Source organism: Nelusetta ayraudi, unplaced genomic scaffold (genome assembly GCF_046127955.1).
Source record: "Nelusetta ayraudi isolate G7.1 ecotype Tasmania unplaced genomic scaffold, CSIRO-AGI_Nayr_v1 ptg000006l, whole genome shotgun sequence".
NCBI lineage: Eukaryota > Metazoa > Chordata > Actinopteri > Tetraodontiformes > Monacanthidae > Nelusetta > Nelusetta ayraudi.
Window position 1 is genome coordinate 7,705,307 of NW_027466056.1, and position 12,313 is coordinate 7,717,619.

General features: G+C 46.6%; 1 protein-coding gene across 3 annotated transcripts in view; it reads right to left on the reverse strand.

Annotated features, from left to right (window-relative positions):
- The window catches only part of xirp2a (xin actin binding repeat containing 2a), a 63,104-nt gene that overhangs the window by 26,400 nt on the left and 24,391 nt on the right, over nt 1-12,313 (reverse strand). For all 3 annotated transcript variants that reach the window (XM_076017573.1, XM_076017574.1, XM_076017572.1), the window contains one exon: nt 6,766-6,877. In XM_076017573.1, the coding sequence (XP_075873688.1) occupies nt 6,766-6,793 (28 nt within the window). In that variant the 5' untranslated portion in view covers nt 6,794-6,877. The remainder of the gene's footprint in view (nt 1-6,765; nt 6,878-12,313) is intronic.

Below are 12,313 nucleotides of genomic sequence, written 5' to 3' on the forward strand. Positions count from 1 at the left end.
GCGCTCACAGTCGCTCACCTTTACGTTATTTCCAAAAGGCCGCTCCACGCGACAAGCAAGAAAAGAATCCGACAGAGGGTTGGGGGGGAAAAGGTGCACCTAGATCCCCGGCTGAGAGAGAAAAAAAGCGACTTGGCCTTTGCTGGAGGTACAGGGCGAATCCTGGGGCAGAGAGAGAGGGACGGCGAGGCCTGGAGACCAGCTCCAGCAGCGTGCTCCGCAGCTCAGTGAGGCTCAGGCATCCAGTGACAGCTGATTTTATTTTAGAAGTTCCCCCCTCGGTGAAAAATAGGATGGACTTAAGGGGGGGGGGCTACGTGGATGTAGCCGTTCTTTTTTTAGTCTGGAGGTACCCAACATGCCCTTGCACTTATGTCACGGTGGTCTTATAGGCGCTGGTAAACATACTGGAGATCATCCCTCACTTTAGCCGGAACGCATTTGGCCAATCTGGAAATCACCGCTCGACCGCGTGTTTAATGTGCGGCCTCCTGGTCTGATGGTAACATAAGCTGACAGGTTGCTTGATTCAGCGCTGTGTGTCGTCAAAGAGTTCAATCAAGATTTGTATTTTTTTTTTATTTATATATATATGAACAACAGCAAAAATAATCACAAACTAATTTGTCTGTGAAGGTCCTCAGTCATCCAGGTCATTTTAAGGTTCTTGTGGATCTTGAAGACGTTTCACCTATCATTCGCCTCTTATGTCCACTAGAGCGACCCCCTCCGAACCGAGGGGGAGGACTCCGACACCATCTCTCAGCCACATGCAATGCAGCCTTGAGGACTCTCCACAGAAGATTACACCACTCTTCACACACACACTCACACTCTTCACACCACTTCTGACCTGCCACATGATGGCAGGTCAGAAGTGGGTCATCAGATTAACAACTGTCATGAGGTTCACTCTAAAAATCAACACCTTCCTAATAGTCGGTACCATCAGTCTCAGCCCCACCCACACCTCCAGCTGGTGAAATACCTGGGACTCTCCAAGCCCTTTTCTAGAACTGAAGAAGCCTTTTGGATGAGAGGCGAAACATCTTCAAGATCACAAGAACAGGTCCAGTCACTCTAACTCAACCCTTCTACCACAGACTAATTTACTGAGGCTTTGAATTTCAGGTCTAATAATACTAATTATGAGTAGCTTGTCGTCATGTTAGTATCGGTGTGTGCACATTTCAGGGCTGTATTCCATACAGGAAAAACAAAAAATCTCCTCTTTGCTGTTTTTCCAAACCAAGGAGCTACCAGCTCTTTTCCTTATACAGTCTGTGCCAACACCTCAAATATTTATTGACATTTAGAGATTTAATGGGAGCAAGTCTGCTTGGCTTCCAGCTACGTATCTGACTTGTTGTTGTTCTTAATGTTGCGGGATACCGAAAAATGAAAAATTGAACAAAGTGGAACAAAAAAGCATGACAACGGCAAACGTGCATTTTAAGCGAAAAATGTTCACGGCCACCGGGCAAATATTAAAATTTAACTAAACCTACTCGTGCCGCTGTGTCAGCAGGCCACGTTCTCATCGTTAGCACAATTTCATTGGACCGCCGCTGCGGAACTCGCCAGCCCGGCGGCACCGCTGTCCAACCTCCCCGCGCTAAAAAAATAACAAGAGGCATTTTCTAAAATGTCAGGCAAATGATTTAAAATAGATCACCCAAGTGAAAATTGACTTGCCCAGGCCATTAATTTCCTCTCTTCCCTTCACGGCGAGAGCCGTCTATATGCATTATTGATTTCTGATCTGCGTGTGCAGCGTGCCGGGGAATATTTAAGAAGCCATTACTTCTAGATCAATGCTTCACAGCAAGACTTTGTATTTCCCAGTAAACCTTTTTCTTCTTTTTTTTTTTTTTTAACTAGGTGCCCCTGCCTAAGTTATTTCAGAGGCGCAACCGCAATGCTGTCGCTGGAGCTCCGAGAAATAACATTTATTTTGGAGGTCATTGCCGTCTGTAGATGCTGCAACCTTAAACTTAAAGATTAATAAGTGTGCGATATTTGGAGATTCTGAAGAAGAAAAAGCGACATCGAGTGGTTACATTTCAGATTGTTGTCTTTAACTCTCCCCCTCCTGAGCTGAGCGGTGAGCTACGGTGTCCTAGATATCCAAGACTGGATACCTAGTCCACTTTCTTCATTGGTTCAGAAATGAAATGAAACTGGCTGTCTCGTGGAATGGATTGTCTACACCAGGCTTCCTTAGAAATATGGTCGTGCAAGATGGCAGCCAACTGGGAGCAAGACCCTTGCTATATGTGTAGCCCTCACTGGCAGTACTCACAAAAAACGAAACCGATTGGCGTAGAAATGGCCCCTCAAAACGCTTCAGTAGGCACAGCGACTGGATCCCGTAGCGGCGAAGCGGCAGACCCGTGGCGGTGAGCAGGCAGGACCCGTGGCGGTGAGCAGTAAATCCGTTCGCGTTGAAAACAGTCAATCCGTTCGACTAAAAAAAACTCTTCTCTCTCCCCGCATCTCCCGCTCACCTTCCTCCACCCACCTCCTCGCGCCAATCCCATTGGACGCCCATCCCATTCAATCAATCATTAGAAATAACCTGAAATGTTCACAGACACCTCGGAACGCAGGACACCCCAGTATCCATCCACACAAAGAACCAAACAAACTTTTAACTAGTTTTCACAACAGCAATTCAAACAAACACAATTCAACACATTTTAGTCAGTGCACTACATATGTATATTCCTATTTATATTAGAACTGTTCCATGGGTAGGACTTACTATTATTGTACTGCAGGTATACACTTTCAATAATGTATATATGTTAAGTTTTTACCAATATAAAAATCATAACTCAAGCCAAACATTACACACTGGACCTTAAAAACTGAAATCTCTATTGTGTGCTAAAGTGTGAGCCACTGTGTAGGAGACTTCTTGGTGACTTGGCAAAGATCCTCTTTGGCACACGTGACCTCAGTTGCGCAGGGGTTTTGGTTTCGGTCCTGTCGACCGGCGCGAGAGACGACCCGCCTCACACGAGACCCCCCCCCCACCCCCCTGCGATTACTTTATCCGCGTTCTCGCCGCCGCCCTCTGTTGCGATCTGCAGCTGTTTTACCGAGCGCACGGCCCACCCCGCGAGGCCCCGTTGGCAGCGCATCGACCGGAGAAAAGCTCGGTTATCAGGCTGACGAAGGGAGGCTGCTCGCTGCTGATAATCCCTCTGAAATAGTGCATGGATTTCCTGTTCCCGAAGTGGAAAATAAACACACTCCTTTTGAATACCCAATGAGGGCGTCAGGCAAATCCAGTCCACGTTCAAAGTCTGTTGAACTTTGGGGGAAGACAGAAACAGCAGAACGCTCCTGGTGGTTGCTCTTTTGAACTGCAATCAAATTTTGAGGGGGGTTACTGACGTCGTCTTCCTTCAGAAGTCGTGTATCAACAACAAAAAAAGAAAAAAATAGCCAGGAGCTGGTTGGCGAGGGTAATTAAACGGTGTTCGGCAAGGTTAAGTGAAATTACGTTTGCGGCCTCCACAGCAGACCTAGAGATGGTGTGAAGACATCAGCCGTCAGTCGATACCCAGTACGGCTCGAGCTCACTTCCACTTTTCAGCATTTCAACGTCAAATCTTCAAGGGCTAGGGGGGAGGGGGGTAGGGGAGGGGGAGGGGAGGCGTGGGGGGGTGGAGGAGATTTACACTGAATAAATAGCCGAGCAGCAGTTCACGGGCGGGGAAATCTTTTGTCTTTTCCCCGCCGACGTGGGAAATAAAATGCGATCGTTTCGCATGCAAATGGGAAGAGGGATTTATTTAGAACAAAAATAAAGAAAGAAAGAAAAAGGTATCCAATTCCAAATCCAAAGGAAAAAAAGGAGAAATCTCTCGTTGCCTGACAAGTTTCATCAGCTGCGGGAGCGACGGCGGGAAATGTGCGACAAGCGCTCGTGGCGGCGGCGAATCAGGTGTGACAACGAGAGGAAACGAGTCGACAACAAGCGGCGCCTGGATATTTGGGGCTCGGCATCCGCCTGACTGTTTTCCAGCGGCGCCACGCTGCCACTTATTTGACCCGGCAGATTACTTGCCGCTTTGCGCGTCGACCTGTCAGCGGAGAGACAAAGCAGCTGTCGCTCAGCCCCGACGACCAAAGACAAAAGAGCGACGGGATGCGGAGATTTTAGTCGCAGGTGATGCGGCGGAAAGCCTGCCTGGTGTCAGGCGGAGGCGGAGGCGGAGGCGGAGATCCTGCTGGAATATATTGAGCGCGCGTGAGTTCCTATTGCAGTGTGTGTGTGTGTGTGTGTGTGTGTGTGTGCGCGCGCCTAACACCTTGATACCACGTTAAGTCCTTCTCAACACCCGCGCCACTTCATATTCTCCCTCTCTGCGCCCATAAGCTCTCTGCCCTTCCTCCGCTTTTTTTTTTTTTTTTTTTTTTTCCATTTTCTCACCGGCAACGGCAGCAAGACGCGCACGCCAGCTTGCACTCAAACGCACCGAGCTTCAAATCCCGCACTCCCGGGTCAACGACGACCTTGAACCCCCCCCCCCCGTCACCCACCTCCCCCGTGACTCACTGAGTTCCTGAGCTTCTCAGACAGGCACGTTTGCCGTCGCTCCCAAGGCTGTCTTGCGCTTCGCAGATTGCTTTTGTCTACCACGTTGACCCTGAGTGTCCTGAAAGCCGTCTACGGGGAAAGCGTGTCATCATAATGATCACACTGAAACACACCTCAGTGAAACCTCGAGTTTTGATATGAGTGAAAAAAGAAAAAGAAATGACTCGAACGTCAAACCTTTTTTCCTCGGGACGCACCGATGCAGGTGTCGGGGTTGAGTCGTCTGCTTGACTACTCAAGGTGCTGATACCATGACACAGATACCAGTTGCATATCTTGTGTTTGTACTGCAGTGAAATTTGTTACAGTCACCCCATGTTCTAGAAAAAACATGCTGAGGAATGTTGTTCAAATAAAACAACAATCTTGGAAAAACTAAAAAAATCAAAGTAATTCTATAATGCGTAATGGCCTTATTAAGAGCTCGGTGTCGGTATTGGTTAGTGCTGAAATGCATGAAGTACTGGTACTCGGCTCTTTCTGGCAAAAAGTGGTATTGGTGCATTGCTACTTTTTCCGCTAGTTTCTGCTCACGGTATCGTTCGGTCCTAAGTGCTGTGTTGATCTTGTTTGTTTGACGGCCCAAAAGCTGACGGACCAACCCTTCTACAAGCATTAGGATTGTTTGAAGGCTCTCGGCGAGAGGAGGCACGGATGAATCCGCCAACGCCGACGATGGTTCTGCACGTTTAACCGCTGCCGGCGGCAAAGCGCGAGCGTCACAACAAAGAATTGAAAAAGCTCCTGCATGTTTAGTCGTACGTCGTCAATCGGGCCGTCCACTTCGGAGGCACTCTGAAGCGTTTTCAAAAGACTCCTTCACTTCTCTGGCAAGGTTACGTGAAAGCTGTTTTCTTGCCCGCACTCGCTGAAAGATACATTCATACATCAGTACGGCATGAAAGGGGGTTTTTACAAACAACACAAACTCACACTCACACTCATACCTTGCAGATATGTGTGCGAGTGTGTGTCTATGTGTATATATATATATACATATATATAGAGAGAGAGACTGATAGACAGACAGATAGATATCAAATGCTAAAAAACCATAACAGCAATGATTCACAACAGTAGTGTTGGTATATTTAGCAAGCAGCTGAACTCCACGCTGCTGTATGTACTTATATTATGAATATATATACATGTATATGTACACACAAACACAGATAGATAGACAGATAGATAGATAGATAGACAGATAGATAGATAGATAGATAGACAGACAGACAGACAGACAGATAGATAGACAGACAGACAGATAGATAGATAGATAGATAGATAGATAGATAGATAGACAGACAGATAGATAGATAGATAGATAGATAGATAGATAGATAGATAGATAGATAGATAGATAGATAGATAGATAGATAGATAGATGGATGGATGGATGGATGGATGGATGGATGGATGGATGGATGGATAGATAGATAGATAGATAGATAGATATCAAAGGCCAAAGAAACATGTCAGCTATGATTCACAACAGTTCTGTCGGCATATTTAGCAAGCAGCTCAACTCCACTGCTGGAGGACATAAGAAAATTCCAGCGCGTCGAGTGAGGATTGAATGTCAGTTTGATGAGCGACTCTGAAATCACCATGCGGTGACAGCGGAGGGGCCAGGGAGGGAGGGAGGGAGGCAGCGCTGGCCAGCTCTCCATCTGCCAGCGGGGTTGGATCAAAATGAACTGCACCTTGCACTGTAACCCCTATCTGTGTTTGCCTACCTACCCGAATGGAAAAAAAAAAAACGAGGCACACGCACGCACATGGAGAGAAAAAAATCAGGTAGCCACCGTAGAGACTGCTATCACAGTAATAGCGGGCCAGCATGCAGCGCAGCTCCAGTTTCCCATTAAAAAAAAGGGGAGTAGCTGCCAGAGCGGCGGCGGCCTTATCTGTCCGCAAAACAAGTTGGTTTTCAAAATTTACTCCCCCCCCCCCCTCCCACCAAAAAAAAAATGTTTATCTCGCACAACAAATGGGAGCCCCAGTTGCATTAACCAACTGGGCCGCGGGTGTCAGCGAGGCATCCGACGCTGTGTCCAAACTTCCTGGAAAGTTGTTAACAGAAAAAATAAATAAAAAAAAGTAAAAGTAAAAACAAATATGAAAAGCAAAAAGACAAACAAGAAAGTACTCACCAACGGTGTGGTCTAGTGTGGAGGCCATGGTTCCGTCTGTTGACAGGTCAGCCTGAGTGAGAGCGCCGGGCGTCGCTCTCTGGGACGGTGAGGCGAGGACGGCCGTCACTTCCTTGTTGGGAGAGAGAAGGGGGGGGGGGGGGAGAGCGAGAGAGAGAGAGAGAGAGAGATAGTGCTATCAGAAAAAATAAACACCTGTGCTTTCTTTTTCTCCAGCGGGGGAGAAAGAGAGGCAGCATTACGGGTTTAACGAGGGTGGTCGAACCAGCTGGCTAACACACACATACACACACACACACACACAGCGCCAATGTTTGAGGTCTTCGCACAAGGGGTGATACAAGAACGTGGGAAGAAGGCAAAATGTTTGGGACAGAAGCTTGCTGTTAGCTTGCTGTTAGCGTGCTATTAGCGTGCTGCTAGCGTGCTGTTAGCGGCTGTGGCACGGATTTGCGTGAAATGTTTTTCATCACTTTGAACTACAGAGCTCCCTCTTGCAATCTAAGGACAGAGGGGCAGGGGTTGGTTATTTTGTGAATAGGATGCATCAGCTTGGACTCCATTAAAAAAAAAAAAAAAAAGAAAATTAAAATTTCAAATTCGACAACAACTGCGACTTGGAGGCGTTCCCATGGACCCGTGAGCTGCAAGTCAGTCCCAGATCACGTCACTCTCTTCACGTCAGTGTTGCCGAGGAGACAATCACCGATTGGCCGACATGTTTGTTTTGCGAGCCACAAAGTTCGTAAAAATCGTTCGTGATCTGGAGAATAAAAGGGTCACTTTTTAATTGCCCGCAGCTCGATTTCTTTTTTCTTTTTTGTCGGCGCATCTGGTGCGCATAAAAGGCCTTCAAAAATAGATACATAAGTAAATGAATAAATAGACGGTGGCGTTCAACTCGGGGAAGGAGCGGGGGTGCAGCAGCGACAGGCAACCGGAGACGACCTTGAGCGACGACCTTGAGTGGCGACGTGAGCGGGAAGTTGGCTCAAGCGGAGAGAAGCTGGGCGGAATTTTAATGGAGGCACTCCAGGTGTAACGAAAGGTGTTTTTCTCGCAAGGCTCCTTGTCGCCCCCCCCCCCCCCCCCACATTGATAAAAAGCAGCTGAGTCTGTAAATAGCGAGTCCTTGGTGCGTACACGCTTGTTTTTCCCCTTGAAGCGTTTTGCTAAAAAAAGAGAGAGGGAGAAAAAACAATAAATAAACACGACAACTTAGAAGTCGTCCGGTGCGCAAACGCATCAAATCGGTTGCAAATAAGACCCACGGGTGGGAGTGGGGAGGAGGGTGGGGTGAGTGGAGGGGTGGAGGGGCGGAGCACACCTGTGTCTGTGCACGTTTGCAGACGCGCGCTTGTGTTTTGCCTTTGCCTTTTTTTCCCCCTCTCATTTGCAAATCAAATGCGACAGCCGCTAGCGTTTTGCTTTTCTGTTTTTTTTCTCTCCCCCCCCCCCCCCCCCCCCCCACTACAGCTTTACGCAACACGACACGCAACAACAAAATAAAATGAACAAATAAAATAAAATAAACAGAATAAATAAAATTCATCTATTCATCTATTTTCAATACCCGCCTCTTCCTACCCTCAGGGTCACGGGGAAAATACAATAAAAAAAAAAAGAAAAATAATAAAATGAAAAAATGAAATAAAGTAAAATGAAAAAAAAAAAAAATGAAACAAAAATAAATAAAATAAAAACACGTTCACGTGGCCCTGCTCACCCCCGCTGGTCCTGAGGCTGGGACGGTCAGGCAGCAGCTCTGGAGGACAGCAGGGCCTCGACATCCACACAATTTGCATATTTCATACGTTACTTTCTACACACGCACACCTGGGCGAGACCTGGGCGCCGCCTCGTCCTGTCACCAGGGGGGGGGGGTCGGAGAGTCACTGCTGCCGTGAGTGGCCTTTCACGTCGAATGAAGCTCAAAATCTTGTCACAGTGTGTGTGCGCACGTGTGTGTGACCACTGCCTGATGTGTTGTGTTCTCAGGGACACACTCGGTGTGATTAAGTGCACGAGTGTGCAGTCTATTGCGCTGATCTGCAGGAGGGACTGACTGACTGAGAGGCATTCAGAGGGATGAGGACATTCATCTCCCTTCAGCCACCCCAGCGGCTTTACGACGCCCCATTCAGGGGCCGCGGTAAAACGAGGCTTCCGTCCGCCGCTGCCGCCGCCGCCAGTGGGTGGTGCAGTTTGTGTGCAAATTTGTTTTGTTGTCGCTGTACATAGTGTCTGCACAAGCGACAGCTTTTGGCGTGTTGAAGCGGATGGAGCAGCGGCTCGTCTGAACATGAATTAAACCAAGTAACGGGACTCCATGACCATGCTGAGACTATTTATTTATTCATTTATCTCTTTATTTATTCAATGCAAAATTTAAAAACGAAAGACCCTGTAAGAACGGATTGAACCTGAGGAGTAGATTAAACAAACTGCAGATCTTTTTCTCCATTATCCATCAAATCTTAATGTTTTTAAGTTCCCATTATTTATTGTTTCATCATCTCAGCTTCATCATCCCCAAAAAAAAAAAAAAACTCACAACTTTGAGAGCAGCCCTTCGTTCAAAGCCTCCAGCAAAAAAAAAAAAAAATAGAATAGAAAAAAGAAAATCAGCCGGTTTTAGCTCCACAGAAGTCATGCCAACAACAAACATCATTTCTGAAGGGTTCATTGAAAAGGAGAAACGGAGCTATTAACGAGAGTGACTTTTGGACAACGTGGGAATTCTTAAACCCGTTAAGTGTACAATTTGACATTCGGTAAAAAAGATTTATTTTTTTTCTGACGACGCAAATCAAGTTCTCAAAAGCTTTCAGCGCCCCCCAGTTGACACTAAAAGGCCTGTCAGGAAGTCGGACTTTAACATCAGAATAAAGACTTTTTTTTTTTCCCCCCGCCCAAACATGAAGCCATGGAAAAAAACACACACACACACAGCATGATCTGCTCCGAAGAGACTCACAATGCAATGCAGCAATCTGGGAACAGCAAGCTATGAATTTCTTTCCCAGAGCTTGACGATGGTACGGCGAGAGATTGTGACCAAAAGCCAAATTTGCTCTTTTTAAAATGAGCTTCTGTGCTATTGGTATTAGCGCACAGCAGGTTTAAATTTCAACCCAACCAGATCTGCTTAGCTTTTGGCATGTTTGTGTTAAAACGCACGGAGTGGTTTTATGGGAACATTTTCTCGGGGTCAATCATCCTCTCAAGTCCTTGAGCTCAAGGATCAGCCGACTCACGGAGTCGTCTCAGCTGTCTTGTTTTGACTAAGGGGTGGGCAAACTTTGATTGGTGGGCCGCAATGGGTTCTAAAACTGGACAGAGGGTCAGAGAAATATGGAGGAGGGATATGTAGAAAAGATTTCACGTTGCATTAATGTCAATTGAAAATGAACAAAAGCAAAGTTGCAACTACAACAAAATCAGCGTCTTCAAAGCCCTACAGTATTTAGCTGTTCATTGAAATGACTGAAAGAAATGATGAAATACAGCTATTTCATCACTTACTGACTATTCATATCATTTCTTCAAGTTTCATGGGCCAGATTTAAAAGGTTAAACAGGCCACATATGGCCCCCGGGCCGTAGTTTGCCCATGCCTGCTTTGACCACAACCTCAAAAAGCTCTCGGCGAGTCGGCCCATGAAAAGGAAATAAATCTAAAATTGGCAACGTGGGAACAGCAAAGAAAGCGAAAAATAGTCGCAACACAATTGGGACATCCGCTGGGTCGTTTAGCATGACGAGGGTTCTCTTTTCATTAATTCCCCACTTGAGAGTCTTATTAGTAGCTGCGTTTCCATGACAGTTTTCCGCAAAATAAAAGTGATATTAAGTACAAATTGCGATTTGCAGGTGTTTCCACTGAATGGTGTGAAGCGCATAAGCCGTAATTCTCGTCCCGCAAGACCTCACTTTGAGGAAGGTTAGTTAGTTTCCTCCTCTGTCCAAACATCACGAGGTTTGAAGTGAACTGGTCACGAGACGCCGTACGTCACGTCCGCTGAAGTGGTAATGCGAAAAAAAAAAAAAAAGTGTTTCCATGACACTTTTGCAATATACCTCAATATGGATACGTCTGGAAAAACCACCTTTAGCCATATTTGAGAGGTTTTTTTTCCAAGTTTAGGTGTTTCCATGACCAGCTTTCTATTGCGATATTTAGGTTTCGCGCAATTCTAGGGGTCATGGAAACGCAGCTAGTGAAAATAAGACGGGCAGAAATCAGCCAACGCACAACAGCCAGATAAGGGGCCTCGTCGTCAGTCAAGTCCCGGCCATATGTTCTCCTCAGCGGAGGCTGCCAGGGAGACGGAGAGGAGCAGGGGGTGGGGTGGTGTGAGAAACGAGGCGCTAGCCCACCACCAACAGACTGACGGAGCTAATAAGGCCGAGCGCTCGGTGAAGGCTGTCAGAGTGGAGCAGGCCTGTCGCAGGAGATAATCCTCGGCCGCAGGAAAGCTAGAAAAAAAATAAATTATATATATTACAGGAATCGGAGATAATTAAAATCAATCCCGGCCATCTGGGACAGACGCCAACGGATGGAGCGGCGACCGGCGCAACCATGGCAACCAGAGATGGCGCTAGCGCCCCCTTTTCACCCCCTCCAGGGGGATGACAAACACGCCGGCAGCTGTTGGACAGGTGTGAGGAAACTAGCCAGTTTGTCGCAGTGCGTGTCAGGGGACTGTTTCTTTTTTATAAATTTGTTGCTGACTGGCGATTCACATTTCCCGTCGGTTTCATCAGCGAGCAGGGAGCAGGTCACCTCCGCGTCTCGTCGAGGAACGCTGCTCACAAGTCAATTAGCATAGATCTGGGTCAAAGGTTGTACGACAGCGAGACAGATGTAACAGCTTTTTGTTGCGTTACCTTTGGCCTTTGTCTCGTGACCTTGAAGACATTCTTGTATTCTAAGGTTCCTCTGAATCACAATTCTGTTTTTTTTTCTTACCTTTAAAGCAGGGGTGACATACATGGAGCAAAGTAAAGCGTGACACTAACTTAAAATTTGCACACATGCAAAAAAAACAAAAAAAAAAAACGTATCAAAATAAATAAAATGTAAATAAAATAGCAACCTTTTTTCCAAATGCTAATAAAACATTTAAAAATCCAATAACAACAATAAACCAATTAGGTAAGAATACCCTTCAATAATATCCTTCAACGATTGTCCTGTCCTGACTGAGCAGAGCATTCTGGGATTTGCAGTATTGGCGGGACATGTGCTGTATAATTGCAGTGAGCCAGTGATTTTGGATTGCCTCAGAGGGCCCAATATAATGACACTGTGGGCCAAAGTCTCAGAATTTTGATGCAAATTTAGATATCTGATTCCATAACCACCCCAAACCCCTCCCCCCCCACCCACCCACTCCTGCTACTGCTCCTTCACTGCACTGCACCAAAATTGAAGCTCAGAAATGGCTCAGAGGGACTTGGCAGTGGAATTTTCAGTCGATACTGCACTGATAACAGATTTGACATTTTAGCAGAGGAGGACGCCCACGTCCTACGGATGCAC